Source organism: Dermochelys coriacea, chromosome 6 (assembly GCF_009764565.3).
Source record: "Dermochelys coriacea isolate rDerCor1 chromosome 6, rDerCor1.pri.v4, whole genome shotgun sequence".
In the NCBI taxonomy this organism is placed as follows: domain Eukaryota; kingdom Metazoa; phylum Chordata; order Testudines; family Dermochelyidae; genus Dermochelys; species Dermochelys coriacea.
In genome coordinates, this window is record NC_050073.1 from 98,739,592 (window position 1) to 98,760,263 (window position 20,672).

The following is a 20,672-nucleotide window of genomic DNA, read 5'->3' on the forward strand; positions in this document are numbered from 1 at the left end:
TTAAAAAGCATAGTCATCTTTATTTTAATAACTTTTAGAGATCAATATTTAATAACTTACAGTTGCACATCCATACCAACACTATATTATTGTCCACCAGTGCTCATTTGGAAATCTCTCTTAAAGTTTCACCAAGTAGCCCTGCTGTAATGCATTCAACACTATGACCAAATACGTTTCAAAGCTTGTAATAATTTATATGCTGTATATACACAGAATGTCAGATAAAGTTATTTGGGAATCCAGTGGTGTAGAAACTAAATTTGAATTTCAAGTTTTTATATTACTTCTCTTGTAAATTAAGACACTGTAACTGAAAATATTTAATAGAAACACACAACTTTGTGCTATGTAAGAGATAATAAGGAGAAATAAGGCTTTATTTTGGTGAGGAATTTCCTGAAACAGAGGCCCTAAATTATACTCTCCTTTGTACTTATGCAACCTACTGAAGTCAATGGGGTTGCACAGGTGTTGTAGAAGGCAGATTTTGGCCTGTTTGCAATTACTATAAACTATGGTAACCTTAAAAGACACTGTCAAGGTTTTCCCCAATGACAACATTCAAATTGTCTTTGCATTGTCTTCTCAACTGGTCCTTTTTTCCCCCCTTACTAAGGTTTTCCTCCTCTGACCATACACATTGGTCATTGTGTGGATTTAAAGAAAAAAGTTAACATTTTGAGTTGGTAAAACCAGACTAAAAATTACATGTGCTTTACACACATTCGGAGAGACTGGAGTTGGCGGGGCGAAAAGAGAATAGCAGGTCAAATGTTGTGTTAATAAATCTTGATAGCGTCCCCTTAAACCATAAATTTGGAATAAAGCAAAGAACCATGTATTTATGCTAGAAATCTATCATTTTTATGCAGTATGAAGCTACTTAATTTCTTCAGTACAAGATGCAAAAGCACAGCAAATTTTGTAAGTTAAAAGTGAACAGGAATGTAAGAAACATTTCAATTTTGAAAGTACAGAAAGTAATTATAGTGGAGCAATTTTAAGGCGTTACTAATTTTGTCTTTACTTGGCTAAGAAAATAAGTGTCGTTTTTTTTTTCAGACTGAATTTGTTTTAAAAGGTTGCTCATTAGCAATTATGAAAATTCAGTGGAATTAATCCACAACTATTTTGTATGAGCCATCAAAGTCATCTGATTAATCTTATATTTAACAAATCAAATTTCACATTTTTTCCTCTCATCATGGATTCTGATTTTAAATACCTTAGAACCAAAAACCCAAGGAGATGTACTGCTAATAGGAACTGTACAATAAGATGCCTTTGCAAATACAAATTTTGGAGATGAGCCCACATAAATTCAGAAAAAAGATCAAAATTGGTATATTTTAACATGCAGTTGAAACACTACAAAATATACTAAATTCTGGATACTGTCTTCTCCTAGTTAGTTTATCATCTTAATGCTTTTTTGTTCACTCTCTTTTAAAAACATGATTAGCAGTTTCCTAAATAAAATAGAACATTTTGTGAATGACACAAATATTTGGCTGAGATTTGGAGGTGGAATTGCATTTACTATGCATCTGTAGCAAGTACTTTACATAACTTTCTGTCCACCCCATATACACAGAATATTATGGATTCATAATAACCAAATTAGTACTATTAATATATATTTTAAGAAGTACAGCAACCAAGAGTTCATCTGAGTTTTTATTTGCAACATAAAACCTGTGAAGTGTATTTGAAAATGAAGTGTAACCGTAATTTGCATTTAACCACTACTTCTATCGTGCTAAAAGAGGATGTTTTGATACCATATGAAGCCCAAACATAGGAGATTGGAAACCAGTTTGCTTCTACTACTGGTTTAATGTCAGAAGAATTTTAGTTGTTAGAACATTATAGTGCATGCAGAGTTTATATTATAGTGTCTAAAATTAACCATAATTAAACATGATTGTGGCCTGGCGTGAAACTGTTATAGCATGATCATTTCCTTACCTGGGAGAACAGAAAAAAGTTACAATCATGTTGCAGAACTGTGTTTTAATTCTGTAGCTACCCAATATGGGTATCACTTTTTCTTCCCTGACTTCTGTGGACAGAAGAACATACTACATCACATGGACCATAATAATGATAAATATGGTAATTTCTGTAGGATAGACAGGATCTAAAGATATTACAAATGTCAGACTGGAACAAAAATAATTTATTCTCCTGCATAATGGGTTCTCTATTACTAATCCTACAACATTAGGATGAAACTTCAGCTTCAAAAGATGGCTACTGCTAGCAAAAGACTCAATTAGTTTAAACTTTATTTACAAAAGTGTTTCACAATTTATACGTCAGTAAGTGCTTATCACTTAAAGAATGCACACTGAGCAAATGAGATCAGTTTTTACTAATGGCTTCTAGGCAGCTCCACATATTCTGTACTTTGGATCTACACTGTAATATGTGTATTGTGACTAGTTCATATTCACCTTTTCCTTTGGTGGAATTCATGTATGTAGCCTCAAGGGCTACCTCTTAACTGATTCACTAACAGGTCACCAGTCTGAGTGAGATTATTATTCCTCACAATCTAAGTGCACATTTAGCTCATTTAATTTTTAGAACGATACTGTTTATTGAAAGGAATATGGTTATCCATAAAATTTGATTCACCCTGTTGTGCCTTTTAAGCATTATATGATCTTACATTCCTTGTATGCTACAATACTTAGGCAGTGAGGTGATTTGAGGATGGATTTGGTGCTTTAATCATGAACTTCCCCGCTTTAGTGATTATAATTCACATCACTAGAATATAGGAGTTCAGATTTTTATATAGGAATGCTACAGTATATACCCAAAGAAATATTAATTTATCATAACATAACTGAAGAGGAAGTTAATTACATCTTAAAAAAGAAGAAGTCTTTTAACCAGTCTTTACAGATCTGTATCCATTTATAAAGATAAAACCCTGCATTTTAAATTAAGTCAAATAAGTTCATCCAGCTGTTGCTTGCATCATGCCAAAAAGGAGAATGTTTATGACAGGCAAAATGTAGGCAGAGAAAAAGAACAATCATGATGAATTTCCAGCCACACAAAAATAATATTTCATGCTTTATATGCGTCCTTTTCCACTTTCATTTTCAAGGAACAGTGAATCTTGAAGCCAAAATTTATACTGATAGGTTTGTGCAGCCATTCAGCATTGCAAAGTTGTGTGTGTGTTTATTTTTTTTTTCTAAAAACAGTGACTTTGTTTTAAAAATTTGGTGCAGAAGGCATGGCAAAAGAGTTAATCTGTTAGTGAATTAGGCAGACTGAAATCACAACAGTATTGCCTAAAAAGAATGAGAATGGTGGAGCTAAAAAGCAATTCTGAAAAGCATTACTTGTCCTCTGGTCAAATCCACATTGCCTTACTCAAGCAAGTGATCCTACTGAAATCAGTGGAAATTAAGCATACAAGTACAAGAAACAGGATTTAGCCTAAGGATCTATTTTACAGTAATATTCTAAGCCATCAAGAAGCCATCATTCTACACAAATCTTTACCAAAACCTAACGGCCCTTTTATATACAGTACTATTCTGTGCTGAATCTTTATTTCCATCTAATTATGATTCACTCTAACTAATTACAATTAAATACATTACTATGTTGCAATAGTATAATTTTAAAATATTTTGGTAAAGAAATCAAATGTATAGTTTCAAAAGATTATTCTTAGAATGTCTGTGGCAAATGCTTACATACTAAGTGAAAAACAGCTTAAACACCATACATCTATAACATATTTCCATATAATTTATATGTAAACAGAATTTATATTTAAAGCACCATTTATGAAAAAGGAACATGTTTAAACTGTTGCAGTAAAGTTGAAAGCCAAATTTGGTCACTCTGTCGCACATTCATCTTGAGTATCAAAGGGTAAGTCTTATAACTGATTGAACAAGCTAGCTTGCATACTTTGCTCCCTATTTTTCTCAGTAACAGAAACAACATGATAAACAAATTGTAAGGTGCATGAATGAAGGCCAATCCTGAAAAAAGTTGTAAAGTTATGACAAAATAGAAGATATTCATAAAAAGCATTTGAGAAAAATCATGCGCACACATACAAACAAACAGTCAATCTTAACAAAGCTACTTGCACAGGGGTCATTTCAGATTGCAGAAATGCACCTCAGATATGTAGCACTGAAGTTATGGCATCTAAATCTTTCACCCTCCTTTCCCCCACTCTGAACACAGCTTGGGGAACTAACTAACCAGGGAAGAGATAGCTGTTCTTACTAGTAGTGTGAAAAAAGAAATGGTGAGAGGCCAAGGGGAGGAACTCAAAGAGAAAAAACAGAAGACAAAACAGGAGAAGTAGAGACAAGAAGAAACTGTTTAGCCTAACTGGCAACATGTTATGTCTCACTCACTGAAAGAAATACCATCTCCAGTAAAGCCATCTTCAGCATTCAGTGGAAAGAGTACGAAGAGGGAGCCAAATCATCTGACCTGAAGTAAGAAAACTGGAGAAATCTCTGACATGAACCATCCTTTAACAATGATTTTCAAATAATGCTAAAAGGTACTGTAAGTACAAAAAAGGTAAAAGATCTTAAATCATTAAGATATATGCTGCCCAAGTTAAATACAAATATATTGAATATTTTTATTTTGAAATGCCAAGACCTCATGGTTTTGTGTTTCTTTTGCAGAAATGATCCTATCACAAGCACACAAAACAGCAGAACAGAAAGCTCTGTTCTAAGTTCTGGGAAGTGAAACACCATCAATTCTTGCAGGAGAAACATAGAACCATGAACTCAGGTTCTAGACGGTAAAAGATTAAATTAAAATTTTTTCATTTTAAAATGTGCTTACTGGTTCTAAAATTTGTCCATATTTTCTATTAATGATTTAAGAGCCTAACTTTTTTGTATTTATTTTTAAATTATTATTGAATGGTATCTGAGATCACTGATAAGAAAACTGCACTAATTTAGTGATTTTGTGCTGAATTCTCCAAGCAGCTGACATTTAATAAGAAAGGAAGGAAGGTAAAATTATACTTGCCCCTTATTTGGGGCATCCAACACACAGGCCCTGAGCCTACAAGGCACTTAACTTTGCTCACTTGAGTTATCCTCCTGAAATCAATGAAACTACTCACGTGAGCAAAGTTATGCATGTGTTGAAGTGTTTTGCAGAATCAGAGCCATAATTTCTAAATTGGTGCAATCTTTTTGTTATTTTGAGATCCCCTTTTAACTCTGACCCCCTTCTTTTCATCTGTGGTAGGACAATATCCTGTCTCTGAAATGAACCCTGCTTGTACAGCATCCACACAAGAATATTATAATGGAGATTGAGTGTTCTGACAAAAGAAAAAACATTATTTTGTCATTTCTTTTCTTCTGTATTCAGGCAGTTCCTAACAGTTTCCAAGGACATATTCATGGCTGCTTGAAGCATGTCTTCTTCACTCATATCGCCTCCTGCCAGAAGACAAACATACACAAAATATTTATGTCTAATTACTTCTGGAATGCAGCGATAAAAAAGTAAACATTTTTCATATCACTTCTTGCCTCTTGTTTCTATTTATTTATCATTCCATGTTTTTTCAGATGTCTTTTGCTTTTTTGTTTTCTATTATCAAATGATCATTTCAGACTTACTTTTCAATGCACTGTAATCATTCTATAAAAAGATATGAAATAATGTATAATTAATTTTAGATCCTTGATATTTAACATTAGTAATGTTTACAGATTTTTTTCTCTCTGTTACATTGTTAACATGTTTCCACACATAATTAAAAAATAATAAATGTCTCTGATCCAGCCTAATGTACTTTTTATAAAACTTGAGAATAGACATGTAGAGACAGATTAATTTTTCAGCATGCATCCTGTTGTTGGTAATAAGAAGTGCTGCATACACCTACACCAAGAGCTACCATACTATATTCAACTAGAAACAAAGAAAAAAAAAAGTAAAACTAGAACCTGTCTGATCTAATAGCAGAGCTGTGCACTCCCACTTCCAAGTTCCCTCTACATTCAATCACTATCTCTACATTCTTAGGCAACAAGGGCTGAGAGTAGTGTGCAGGTAATACAGTCCACTACTGTGGGACAGGTTTCAGAGTAGCAGCAGTGTTAGTCTGTATTCGCAAAAAGAACAGGAGTACTTGTGGCACCTTAGAGACTAACAAATTTATTTGAGCATAAGCTTTCGTGAGCTACAGCTCACTTCATCGGATGCATTTGGTGGAAAAAACATCTGTGTTTAAAACCATAGGTTGAATAAAACAATACCTGGATCTGTTCCCAGTGCATTTGAACTTGTAGTTGGCTTATGTATATCTGGGGTCTGGCCTTGTTGCTGTGACTGTTGCTGCTGTCTGAAATTACCAAAATAGTTTAAATTAATGAAAAAAACAAAACTAGCAGGAAAAATATAGTATAAACTAGACAAACTTCTAAGTTCCTAATATCTGGTAGACTTCAAGTTACCACATTTACACTTTAGTTAAGAAAATATTAGCAGACACAAAGCTGACCGTGAGATAATCCAGAATCTCTGGGTTTTATATTAGGCACTCACTTCACTATATTCTGATCCCTGCAAATAATTTGATCCACCAAAAAAAAAAAAAAAAAAAAAATAGATAGCTACTTACTATCAACCTTAAGGAACCATGGTGGGTAGTCAGAATTATGAAAAAGGAGGCTTAGAGGTTCTTTACCTATGTTCAACATCATACATTATATAGTGTGGCCAACCGTCCAGGATTGTCCTGGAGTCTCCAGGAATGAAAGATTAGTCTTTAATTAAAGAGAATGCCATGTGATGAAACCTCCAGGAATTCATCCAACTGAAGTTGGCAATTGTATATGCAGGGTTGTTGTAGCTGTGTCAGTCCCATGATATGAGAAAGACAAGGTAGGTGGGGTAATATCTTTTATTGGACCAACTTCTGTTAGTGAAAGAGAGATGCTTTCGAGCAGAGCGTAAGCTCGAAAGCTTGTGTCTCTCACCAATAGAAGTTGGTTCAATAAAATATATTAACCCACACACTTTGTCTCTCTTATACCATATATTAAAAGACAGAACTTTAAAATACCAGCGAACGTCACAATTTATACTGTTTAATTTTAACATTTATATCAGCTTTGATATTTTTCAATTATTATCCGTTTCACTTTTCATTCCTTACTGTTAGGGTTCCAAACATTGCAGGAAAATATTTAGCTGTTAAAAACAACTGTTTTTATTGGATTTAAAAAAAAAAAAAGCATGGAACATTTCCCTGGATCTGATGCTTTACAGCTGCACACCTAAATTTACATAGAGGTCCAAATTTAAATTCACAGTTTCCATTTAAAGCTCCTCATCTTGCCTTTATTGTGTCTTTTTCTAAAGTCCTGTTCTGACAGCTCCCCTCTGCAAAAAAATCATTTTTCATTCCATGGAAAGCCAATGAGTGAGAAATATTTGGATGGTGTTAGGCACCATCATATGCCTTTGCACCCAAATTCCTTCAATTCAAATGTCTGGCAGTCTCATCCCCTTACTACTTCACTTTTCCTTCTGGTTCCCCTCTCCTTCCTCACTAGAAGATCAAGATAGAGAGAAGAAAAAGCAATAGTAACAACAGAAGAGATGCAACTGGTTTATAGTTCTGAAGCAGAAGCTGAATTGGTATTAAGAATCTACTCGCTCATCTCTATGGTTAGCAGAAAACAAGATTTGCCCAACCTTTTGTTCAGAGGGTGAAGGACTCAATAGATGAAAATTATGTGACTCCCTGCCTTTATATCTCACCTCTCAGGCACATACCTCCAGTAAATATTGATAGTGCACTCCACGAAAAAAACAACATCCTCATTAAATCATGAAGAGCACTATCACATGATAGAGTCCTCAATACCCCAGAAGCAGGGCTCAATGGAAGGACACATACCCTCTATAAAATAATTAATTAGTGTTATTTATAACAAAACTCCTAAGACTTCATGTAAAATAGTATCTTAGTACCTATGTGTGCACGTGCATGCACGTAGCTGGACCTTTACCTTACTGGCAAACAAACAATCTCCTTCTAACTGGTATCTCAAAGAACTAATTAGAAGCTACAGGATTTCCAGAATACAGTGCTAAAAAGACCATTAAAGCTAAATAAAGCTAAATCTGACCTCAATGTGTGAAAGAATATTATACTATCCTAAAATATAATTACTTCAATAAGCAAATTTAGTTTTCCACCAGATACTTTACTTTTCAAAATATGTCTGTCTTCTCCTTCGCAGCTCTTCTGAAGAAAGAGATTCAGACTGACTTGTACCAGATGAACGTGGTATATTCTGCGATTCACAGTCTGAAAACTCACTTCGATGGCCTCCTAAAGTTAGAACATGGCATTTCATTACACCAATCAAGATTGGAAATTTTAAACTAACAAATGTAACGTAGCTAAAATTACCTCTCCAAATCTTGATGAAGAAAAAAATTGTTTATAACATGATCATCATATACAAAAATCTAATCTATTACTACAGACAAAAGTCTTGAAACAATAGATCTGGCAAGGAGTGAATGGCTCAGGGAACTGAAGAACAGAGAATTTCACCTGAAGATCAACGGTTCAAATCTACCCAAGGCAGTAGCCAACCTAAAAATCAATATTATCTAATGGCTATTTAGATGTCTATGTGAATAAGATGAACTTTCAGTATACTTCCTAGTGATCAACTACTTGCATCATAACTGACAACATTTTTAAGAGTCACAAGGAAAGGACTGAAGTTCACACTTAAGTATCCCTTCATGCCTAGGATACAGACTTTCCAGAGGGCCTGTCCAGGGGGGCTGAGACACATTTGCAGGGAAAACAGCTACTGTACTTGACCCTATGAACAGATTTCAGCTGTCAGATTTCACCTGTCACAAGAACTCAACTAGTCAAGTGATCATTGGATAAATATTGTAGATTCTTTTTAAGTAAAGTCTTTTACCTTGCATACTAAGTTGAATGGCTCTACGAAGATCAGCTTCTTCATCTTCCATATCAATTTCCTGTCTACTTAGAGCAAGGGCTCTTTGGAAATTCTCCTCATCTTCATCTAACATGCCTGTTCCATCAAAGGGATGGTTAATGTCTAAAGCTTGTTCCAAGTCAGTTTTTTGCACCCTGCAAAAAAAAGAATAAAAAGAATAATATTTTGCATTGATTTAGCTCTGCATTTTCAGGGTACTGTAAAAACAGTCTTATCTTCACAACACACCTCTGAGGTAGTTAAATATTTTCCCCATTTTACAAATGAAAAACAGAAGTACAAAAGAAATTAAGTGATTTGTCCATAATCACAGTGCTAGTCAGTGTCACAGTGAAGGGCAGAACTCAGAAGTTTGTGGTTCCCAGTCCCATGCTCTATCAACTGTGGCTATATTGCCACACAAGATGTCTGTTTTTACCTACTGCAGAGCCATGGAAGTTAACCTGTATACCAAGAGAAAGGAACATTTATGAAGTAATTCCTTTGCAAATTTAAAGCTCTCTTAAATCTCTTTAAAAGCAATAAAATTTAATCATGATAAAATGCAATAAAACTATACCAGGCTGACTAGAATATTTTAAAATGTTTTAAGATTTGGAAATATTTAAGGATTCATGTTATAAAATATAGCAGCTTTACAACTTGGTGAAATTATAATAGTACACATAATGAATTAGAGGCATCTAATACTACTTTGTAAGTTTACTTAGAAATAAGTGCCTTGGTTGTAGGCATCAGTCGCTAAAAAAAATCATGTTCAACACTATTAAAAATAAATCTTTATTTACCTTACCTTTCATCTCTTGATTGTGCAGGCTCTTCCCCAATCAGTTTTGGTCGCTGCATCTGCTGTACCTGAATCATTTGCAGTAGTTGGTCGGCCTCACAATCTGGCAGGTCACCCTTTACAACAAATATAGAATAACCTGGGAATAATAAAAGCAGAAATACTAAGTATAAGGTGTGTGGATTAGTAAATACCCCCAACTAAATATACAATGAAATAAAAAAAGATGTCCTTTATTACCAGCAATGACATTCAATATTAGACTTTGCCTTTCATTACAAGGATTGAATAGTTATTTCACTGATTCAGTCACAAAACTGATGTAGATAGATTGGACAGAAACACTCTTATAAATAAAGGTTAATTATCTGATTTTAATCATGTGCTTTCAAGCAATGAGGTTTAACATTTGCAAAGTAGTATTACCTTCCTGTTGTAACTGAGCCAAGAAAAGTGCGAGGTATGTATCTGATATTAGTTCTGGACCCATCAGGAGAGAGTTCAAGTTAAACCACTGTAATTTGAAAACAAAAAAAGATTTGAGAGAAAAAAAATTAGCATGGAATTTATTTTTGGGCAATATGGTCAATTTCCATGATGAAATATCGGATTTGTAAACTAATCATGTGAAATATCAAAAATTCCTTTCAAGCACAAAAGCACAACAACATAAGTATTGCTACCTGCACCCTTCAAACAGTCTTCAGCTGACACAACCTCTGAAACTTTACGGGGAAATTTATGTAACCTCAGGCTCCCTCCCTACTAATATCAGGAGAGTTTAAAGGGGAGAAAGTTGAGCAATTTTTATGTCATGGCTTCTGCTGTTACTTTATGATACCGTTTATTCTGGTTTGCAGAATGGTTTGTTCTTGGAGATTGTCATTTGATCCACTGAGGATTTTTTCCCTTCTGTCACTTCACCATAGATTTATATTTTTAGTGGAGGGTGGACAGAATCCCTATTTAAAGGGATGGCTGAAGAAACAGTTGAGTATTTTCTGTTAAGAATATGCATTAACAGTGCTGCCTTTAATTGCAGATATTATAAAAAAGACTGCTTTAATCATAGGTAACTGGTTTCTCTACATGTATTTTGAAGACAATTATATCAACCAACTTCACTTGGAATGCTTTTATTATCTATGACAGGTTTCAGAGTAGCAGCCGTGTTAGTCTGTATTCGCAAAAAGAAAAGGAGTACTTGTGGCACCTTAGAGACTAACAAATTTATTAGAGCATAAGCTTTCGTGAGCTACAGCTCTCTTCATCGGATGCATTTCGATGAATGCATCCGATGAAGAGAGCTGTAGCTCACGAAAGCTTATGCTCAAATAAATTTGTTAGTCTCTAAGGTGCCACAAGTACTCCTTTTCTTTTTATTATCTATGTCACAAACACAGCCTATATTAGGAGGAGGCGAGACTGGATGTAAAGATGTGTCCGTATAAATCACCGCACACACACACAACTCCAAAAGTCCAAATTAGTCATCAGTTGTAATTCTGGTAATGACTGAAAGTGTATCCAATTTGGGGAGAGATGAATATTACAGAGGCCATTAAAACTATCAGACATATCTCTTGACACTATCTTGAATAAATGCAAGTGCCTGAAGAAAAATTCTTCACAACACCCTTCCATTGTGCTAAAATCATGACCTTCCAAAACCACTCTAGATGGCAAGAGAATTCAGTTTCCATTTCATACAATTCTTGGCCAATCTGCTGAAACTGTCAACAAGAGTAGCAATTAATATACAAGTACATTCTCTGTGATAGAGGCTAATGTCCACTGATAGCTAGAATGAGACTATTAATTCATTTCAGATGCTACTGAACCACCAATACTTTTGGGCCCAATCCTGCAACATTTTAAACACATTTAAATGAAATCAGTGGACTCCTCGTGTCCCTGAAGTAGAACATATATGTGTTAAAAGGACTGGGGTCCTGATTACTGTTCATCAGGAATGGAGGCATCAAATAGTTCCATATCATACTGCCAACATTCTACCCCATCCACTTCACAAAATTTCCTCTTTTTTTAAATAAAAAATCCAACCCCAAATGGTGTGTAGGCCAAAGGTGTGGGGTAGAGAAAAAGGTAAGGTATTGATATATGTGCATGAGTGTTGGGCTTTTAAAATGGGGACTGAGCAAAAAACCTTTTAGAGAGAATAATTTTACTTTATAGTATAACAAATACTAGAAATGAAAGACTCAAATTAATGTTTCCTTCATTGAGCTAACCTATTTTTTCTAGGGATGGATTATTAACTTGTAAAATGAATCCACCTTCTATATTACTCTCTGATTAGACACCAAGAAGTGCTTTATTGTGATTATAAACTATGTAACACTTAAAAAAAATAAAGTTTTAAACCCAAATAAAAAACAAAACAAAAAAGTCAGTGACAGAATAGCAGTTTACAAAAAAAAAATCTGAATTACACATACACATTTAGCCTGGAATGCTCTCCCCATCAGACAATAGTTTTAAAGTGAACACTAATGCCCCTTTGATATAAAACATGAAAAAATGCTTACAAAATTTAACAATCATTTTTAAACTAATCCCGAATGTAAAGTCTGTAATGTATTCCCCATTTTCACCATTTACACCAGATGTCATTTCCACTTGAAGTAAACCACAATATAAGTGCATTTTTGAAATCTGTATTGGCCTGAAAAATGATTACTACTATAAGGTATCACTTGCAGCCAAACCATTTTGAGTTTTAATTTTTTAACAAAGAGGCTTTATTGGGAATGTTGTGTGCATTTAATGAGCCTTTTCAGTAGAAAATAAAAAGCTTCAGTGCCATATTAAGGGCAGTGGCCTGGTTAGTTTCACCTACAAAAAGATTACTTATTTTTCATCTGGACGTCAGCATGGCTGCAGGTTCCAAAAACCTTATTTGTGGCTATGTGAGCTCCTTTCCATTATTGTAGATGTTTTCACAAAGCTTACTTCAGGAGTGTTTTATACATTTTAAAAATGTAGTTTAGTAATATGAAGAATTATAGAATGTCATCTAGAAAGGGACAGCTTTGATTGGCATTCTCTCTCTGTGTGTTAAAAAGACCCAACTTTTTCTGATACATCTGGCTGTTTGGTTATGAAAACTTCATACACACACACCATCCCTTATTTTTAGCAATCTATTTTACTATTAATCCCTCGTAGAAGCTCTCCTAAATCCTACAGTTAAAAACTGTGTTTCTACTTTTCCCCACTACAATCCCTACTAATACCTCTCCAATGTTGGCAAACAAATATTCAAAGGTCTAATGTGTTAATCACATTTCCCATATACCAACTAGCCATTTTAGAGGCACAGAAACTACCTGCAATTTATTTTTACAGTATCAACAGTGCCAATGTAATCGTATTGCGTAATGCACCAAAAACAAAAAAAATCTGACCCTCAGTACCTCTTTATAATGTATAAAGATGACCTCAAACTTTTTTCAGAAATATGATTTTCTGGCTGTTTGTTATATTAAGTCTTCTTTTTTCTGACAAACATGTAGTGAAGTCACATAAAGCTGTAACTAGAGCTGCAGCTCTTGCTTCCTAAAACAGCATGCAGATTCTTAGGGGATCTGATCCAGAGTCCTTCCTTAAGCCAATATTCATGCCAAGCTGCGTAGCAGCATTATGATATAAATAATTTATCCAACCTATTTATTTGGGATAGTCTAAAACAAATTTCAACCCAGATCTTCAAAAGATGAAAGGCTAGCACATGGCCTCATTGCAACCATTCTTTCCACCCCCGCTCTGAAGTTAACTTTTAAATAAAAAAAGACAAGGTCACCTGTTTTCCTAACTTTCGAACTGTAAACCAGTGTTCCTTATAATTACAAATAAATGATCTTTCATTTCTGTAAAAAGAAAAACACAAGGTATACATAAAATTAAATTCTCTAATATTGGAGCTCATACTAAATTTTAAATTCTGTTATTACTAATTTATAAATAAATGACAATATTTTGGCAATACAATGCAACTATTGATGCTATAGAGTGTTCAAATTACTCTTATTATAATTCATAATATTTTAAAGTGTTCTTTTTAACTATGTACTGAAGTCTATATAAACCTGGTAATGTCATAAAGCATATATGATATCACTTGTAACTCAGTCAGCATACTGTGATGCCACAGATACTGAGATGTCATGAAGGCTCAGAGGACAGATCATATTAATCCCCAAAATATGAAAAATAAAAGGCCGAGGGGATAAAAAGGGAAACATCAAAATGTAACAGAGCTTGAAATAGCAATTTTAAAAGAAACTTAGTAATCACAGATTTTCAGCGTTACTTTTCTGTAAAATGAAAGCAGGGTGCTAAAAAGAAAGTCTTACATAGGGTCGATCCCGAGCCTCTGATACTCTGGGCTGTTGAAGAGGATTAGTTCTAAACCCCAAACTTTCAAGGCATTGCTTATAACCTGTCAAAAAATAGTACTTTTCATGAGACAAATCAGTCAACTCCAAATTTAAGCAATGCAACCATTTTAACCACTATGAACAATTATATTGTTTTCATAAAGCTGTGCTTTTAAAAAGTTGATATAAAAAGGAAACCTCGGGATCATAATATTCAAAATGCAACCTTCATGAATCTATGATCACCACACAACATAGATAGCATATACAACAAAGATGAATTACAAAACTAGTATTACAGAGATTCTCGCAAAGCACACCTCCTTGATTATGTTATAGCCTTATAGCCAGCTGTATGCTTATTGCTTTCGTATTTTCACCCTCAAAACTATGTTATTAAAACCGTTTGGCATTTTGCAGCCATTATGATAACATAAGAAACAATATTAGGGCTACTGTTAACATATTTAGGGATCATCTGCTCTCATCCCTTTTGAAGACATGTCCACTAAGGCTTTTAACTCAAATAGGTCCTTAACTTTGCTACACTACAATCTAGAATCATGTTGCAACAAGGTTCCTGACTCAATTACAACTTGTGTAGACCTGAGCATGAAGACTTACCAAAAATCCTAGACTTCCAACTAGGGATCTCCCTAATATTTGCTGAAGTTCTAACTCATTTTAAACACTCAGTACGTCTGACATTTATGGATGGAATCAAACCTCTTAACACTACTCACTTAAAGCTGTTTGGGACAAAGGTATGGGGAGATTAACAATTCATCCTCACCTCAGCCAGTCAATAGTGTAACAAGTGAGCAAAGAGATGGTAGAGCAAGAAGGAAGCAAAGTAGGAAGCAATTTTTATCAGCTGCAAGGTCACTGCAGCACAATTAGGAAGTAAGGAATTGCCATTCTGGCAATGGCAGAAAATGTATTTCAGAAATGAGACTGAGAAGTAAAATGAGCAAATAAAAAGAGAGCCCTGTGCATCTACAAAACAGAGTAATAGGACCAGAAGCTTACATGAGAGTATGGAAAGAAATACTGACCAACATATATGGGGGCCACAAGAAGAGAAACAAAATGTACAGAGCATGACCTAGGGATCCAATATAGGTAAAAGCTACAAGTCTGGGGTTTTTATGGGTTTTGGTTCTATTACAGGTATTTAAAAGATACATGTTAGGTAAGTTCCCTTTTTAAAAATAAACTTTTTTCCAAATACCTCTAAAGTTTCAGAAATGTGTAATAAAGCCTTTGGAACACAGATTCTGCAACTTTTTCATTTTGCAGATCACTTTGTAAGAGAAGGATTCTCTCATGGACCCCATAATCACCAGGAAGGCCTCTGTAGTCCATAATTTAAACCCAATGCTCTAGAAAGCCAGAACTCTCCTGCATTAATCCTACACACTAGAAATTGGAGAAGAATTACTAAATGTTATCAAAATTCGTTTGAAGAAAATATATATATGCAACTGCACTGGTTGTAAGAAATTGTTCTGACCACAGAGTCATGCTTACTTGAATGGAGAAGTAGCCACTGTCATCCATATTTCCAGAAGGCTGCTGTTCAATGTGGGGTGGAGGAGAAAAAGAAAAATTGTAATCAGTTCACACTTCTGAAAAGGTTTATGAGACATCAAGTGTAAAAATAAATACAATCATGTACACCTACAGCAGAGACTCTGTACACCCATTTCAAAAAAAGACTGTTTGCCCTGCCCAAAATACACTTTTAGTGAAAAAACTTAAGCCTTTATATTAGCAATACCTAGCACTCAGAGCAAAGACTGGACATTGGAATTTCTGTATTCTTTTCCCAGCTGCACCACTGGCTTATTGTATGACCTTAGGCAAATCCCACATCCTTCTCTCCATGCCTGTAAGATGGGGATAATATATTTCTCATAGAAGTGTTGTGATGCTTTAGAAATGAATTAATGTTTTTAAATGCCAATTTGACATACTTATATGAAAAAGACTATAAAATTGAAAAGCATTGTCACCTGAAAATGGAGTTTGCATAACAAAGCAAGAATGACAAACTTGTAAAACAAAAATTATGTTTCAAGAAACCAAACAGATGTCAAGCAAATAAGGTTAAAATGATTGTTACCTGTAAAAACGTTCTGTACTCTTCACTAGAAACTCCTCCCTCTGCCATTCTTATTCTTTCTTCCTCATCTAGCTGCTGTGCAATAGAAGATAACTCCACAGGGCTAAAATATTCCCCTTGTAGTAAGTTATTCAGACAGTGCTGAGCACACAATGAGCCTTCTTGCTAAAATTGTAAAAGAACAAAAAATATATATAAGAATTGTTTTAATGTTTGGTTACATCTTCATTGCTTCAATCATCTATGTTTGCCAAGGGAGTATATTTACCCCCAAAGCTTTCCTAAAGTGCATTACTTGTCTGACTTTAGAATAACAAAAAGACCATCTCTGACACATGCATACAGACCCCGGATTATTTCACAAGAAATGTAAACATTTTTAGTCTATAAATTTACTTTTAATTTAGAAGGTAATTTAAGAATTGGCCAGTGACAGAAGTCTCTGCAAACTGATAAAGTCACAGAGGGACTCCAGCTATTCTTGCAAAACCACAGCAGCTACAGACTTCATTCTCTCCCAGGGAGCCTCCACACATGACTCTCATTCTCCATAACAGATGCACTTGTTCCATATAAATCTCCCTCTTCTTTTCCCTCCACAACAGTACCATGTGCCCCTATGTCGCTTCCCCAATCTTTCAGGGGTATTAAGGTTTTTCTTTGGTAACATTAAGGGTAAATTGAGGGCAAGCAGGGGGAGAAAAGAAAATTAGGCTCATAATTTATAACTGAAAATAGCTTTAACCTTAAATATGGAGACATAGCATTCTTTCATAATTAGAAGCCTCCTCATTCAACCTTGTCCTGACATACATTTGTGCTCTGGCCATTCATTTATTAGAACTTTCAACATTTTACCCTAGAGCAGAACTTCCTGTCTTTTACAGTAGTGGCTCCTTAGGCATGGAGCTTGCCCCACTTAGACCTATCTGAAAAGGTATCCTTACCTACCTTTTAAAATTATATTATTTTCTTTTCATGCTTGATTTTATGGTTAAGAATTTGACGTGTGTGTATTAAATACTTTAACTATAAATACCTACACAGCATTCTGACTACTTTGGTAGGAAATGGGGGCACTACCTGTGAACTGAAATGTAAATCTTTATTAAAAATGATGTCACATACACACTTGTTCACATTTTTCCCCAGTGAAGGCAATTAAAATTGAGGGCATGGTAAATAGTGAAGAGGACAAGTCACTGATTCAAAATAATTTACATCACTTGATAAACTGGCCACAAGCAAACAATATGCATTTTAATATGGCTAACTGTAAATGTACACACCTGGGAACAAAGAACGCAGGCCATATTTGTAGGATAGGGGACACTATCCTGCAAAGCAGCGACTAAAAAAGATTTGGGTGTCATGGTGCATAATCAGCTGAACATGAGCTTTCAATGGGAGGATGTGGCCAAAAGAGCTAATGCGATCCTGAGATGCATAAACAGGGGAATCTCAAGTAGTAACAGAGAGGTCATTTTATCTCTATATTTCGCTCTAGCACAACCACTGCTGGAATATTGCATCCAGTTCTGATGTTCATTCAAGAAGGGGGTTGATTAATTGGAAAGAGTCCAGAGAAGAGCCATGAGAATGTGTAAAGGACTAGAAAACACACCTTATGGTGACAGACTCAAGGAGCTCAATCTATTTATCTTAACAAAAAGAAGGTTAAGGAGTGATAACAGGAGTCTCAACCACGCGGCCCGCCAAGCTCCCCTCTCCCCCGAGTTATTTCCTGCAGCCGCCAAGCTTCTCTCCCCTGCCGTCTCCCCTCCCCCCGTGCTACACGTCCCTGCTCCTCTGCCTACCTCCAGGTGCGTCCCACTGCCAAACAGCTGTTTGGCGACGCTTAGCACTTTCCAGGAGGGAAGGGGAAGGAGCAGGGACCCCTGCACTCAGGGGGAGGAGGCAGAGAAGAGGGCGGATTTGGGGAAGGGGTTGGAATAGGGGCAGGGAAGGAGTGGGAAGAGGTGGGGCAGAGGCGGGACCTCATGGAAGGGGTGGAGTGGGGGCGGGGCTGCGGGGAGCAAGGGGAAGGGTGTCAGTGATGTGGCCCTCGGGCCAATATACTAGTCCTCATGTGGCCCTCGTGGTGATTTGAGTTTGAGATCCCTGGTCTATAAGTACCTATATGGGAAACAAACATTTAATAATGGGCTCTTCAGTCTAGCAAACAAAGGTATGACAAAATCCAATGACTGGAAATTGAACCTACACAAGTTCAGATCAGAAATAACGCGTACACTTTAATGCCAAGAATAATTAATCATTGGAACAATTCAACAAGGATTGTGGTAGACCCTCCATCATTATCAATTTTTAAATCAAAATAGAAAAACATCCCAACAGATAAATTCCAGGAATTATTTTGGGGAAGTTCTATGGTTTGTTCTAGACAGGAAGTCAGACTAGATCACCACAATTCTGGATTTAGACTCTATGAAAATAATTATTACAACAGAATAAAAATATATGTTGCTTACTGCTTAAGATATCTAACTAGATGTTTTATCTCTACCTAAGTAATCTAACTACTAAATTGCCAAAAAGCAAATATGTTTCTATATTTGTAAACACATTCCACATTTCCTGTACTGCAGGCTGATGTAAAATATTTGAAGTTTACACCACTTACACAATAATTACCATTTATTATGTAACTTTGATCTTCTTATTTATACTCCGCCCTTTATCTTCATCAGAATTACTTCTATCATTACAATCCTATAAAACCATCTTTCCACAGTAATTTATTTTAAAACAAAAAAATGTTGGGGTTTTTTGTTTGTTTTTTAAATTTCCCTTCCACACATGGCAGTCTAGGTCAGACAGGAACTAGTTTGGTTTAGTTACTGTATCTCTTGGTAACTAGAGCAACCTGCATTTACAAAAGGAAGTTTATTAACGACAATTTGAAAAACTATTATTAATAATACAGATGGTTAAAGAAACTAAATTATAGGAAGCACATAAACAAGACACTAGAATGTGATAGTGTGATATAGAGATTATTGTTTAGGAGTTTGGAGGCAATCGTAAGTAGCAGAGGTACTTGTACTCTGAAACAAAATATTTAGCACTCATATGATGCTTTACATTTTCAGAAGCACTATACAGACATTAAGTAAATTTTACCATCACCCACTTTGAAGTAAGTCTCATAATCTCAGCTCTGTACTGGCAGAAACCGAGGCAGAGAGAGGTTGTGATAAGGCAAGGCACAGCAAGTCAGAAGAAGTCAGAGATAGAGCTCATATTTCCTGCTTCCCATCTTTATGCTCATTTCTCATTTAAGCCATGCTGCCTGTCTCAAGAGAGTAAAAACTTCATTCTGCACGATCAAATTATTTCTGTATTTGTTTTTAAAGGACCAAGAAAAAAAAATCAAGAAATAAAACTCAACATGACAAAAAGTTGCTCTATAAAAGGAAGTAATATTGACACTTGTCTGTGAGCACTTTTGAAGCTTTATAGATTTGTCAAGCCGTTTTTTAAACCACTCAGCTGCTAGGGACTTCAGTATTAGCAAGTTAGGCCAGCAGACTGCCCGAAAATCAGTTTCCCCTTCTGAAAGGGGCCTAGATTTCTTCTAAAACATGTTTAGTTGAAATGTCATTTCACCTGGCTCTCCCCCTTCCACTTGAGGGGAACCTTATCAGCACTCAGATGCTATACTAGGGGGCAACAGAACATCAAAATCAATTGGATAAGAGAATTTAGTCAGGGGGATGCTCTGGGGAGTGTTTAAAAGACAGTTCCAAATACTACTCTGCTCTGAGTCATCCACGGGACGGAGGAAACTAACCAGCCCCCGCTCCCAGCCACGGGCTACGACCCCCTCACTGCTGCCGCTCCGCTGCCACCTGCCCAACCCCGTCCCCGCCACAGGCTACCACCCCCCTTTTTTTTTTTTCTTTTCTTTTCCTCTCCTCTCGTCTCCTAGCCCCGGCTCCTACCCAGGCCTCTGAAATACCCATCCCCCCCCCCATCCAACCGCTGGCTCTCTACCGCGCCCTCCCCTCCCCGCTCACTAACCCTCTCGTGGAAGATGGCCTCCATGTTTATTTGTCCCGAGCCAGCAGCAGCCTCCACCTCACGTGACCACATCCCAGCCCCACAGCAGCCAATCATCGCGGCTGCCCGCGCACCCCCCCGCCCTCTTCCCACCGCGTGACCTTACCCCGCCCAATAAACCGCAGCCTCTCCAGCTTCCTGCCAGTCATGTGATCACAACATCGGTGCTTGCGCTTGAGCCCTGCGGGGCGGGGGCTGCAGGAGCCAGAAGCGGCTTCGGGGCTGGCATAGCTGGCGCGGGC

The 20,672-nt window shown here is 36.1% G+C and overlaps 1 protein-coding gene across 19 annotated transcripts in view; it reads right to left on the reverse strand.

The window, feature by feature from the left end:
* ATXN3 (ataxin 3) overlaps positions 1 to 20,672 on the reverse strand; it is a 25,583-nt gene continuing 4,911 nt past the window's right edge. Inside the window, exons 1-12 of one of the 19 annotated variants that reach the window (XM_038404600.2) lie at positions 20,392 to 20,536; positions 16,348 to 16,512; positions 15,753 to 15,797; positions 14,199 to 14,284; positions 13,646 to 13,712; positions 10,249 to 10,336; positions 9,829 to 9,961; positions 8,994 to 9,169; positions 8,257 to 8,380; positions 6,294 to 6,379; positions 5,652 to 5,673; positions 1 to 5,468 (exon numbers count right to left, since the gene is read on the reverse strand). In XM_038404600.2, the coding sequence (XP_038260528.2) occupies positions 5,669 to 5,673; positions 6,294 to 6,379; positions 8,257 to 8,380; positions 8,994 to 9,169; positions 9,829 to 9,961; positions 10,249 to 10,336; positions 13,646 to 13,712; positions 14,199 to 14,284; positions 15,753 to 15,797; positions 16,348 to 16,512; positions 20,392 to 20,487 (1,071 nt within the window). In that variant the 5' untranslated portion in view covers positions 20,488 to 20,536 and the 3' untranslated portion in view covers positions 1 to 5,468; positions 5,652 to 5,668. Of the gene's footprint in view, positions 5,479 to 5,561; positions 5,674 to 6,293; positions 6,380 to 8,244; positions 8,381 to 8,993; positions 9,170 to 9,828; positions 9,962 to 10,248; positions 10,337 to 13,645; positions 13,713 to 14,198; positions 14,285 to 15,752; positions 15,798 to 16,347; positions 16,513 to 19,002; positions 20,056 to 20,391; positions 20,538 to 20,672 lie in introns of those variants that run through there. The other 18 variants (XM_043517443.1, XR_006282322.1, XM_043517445.1 and 15 more) reach the window with 18 other exon arrangements.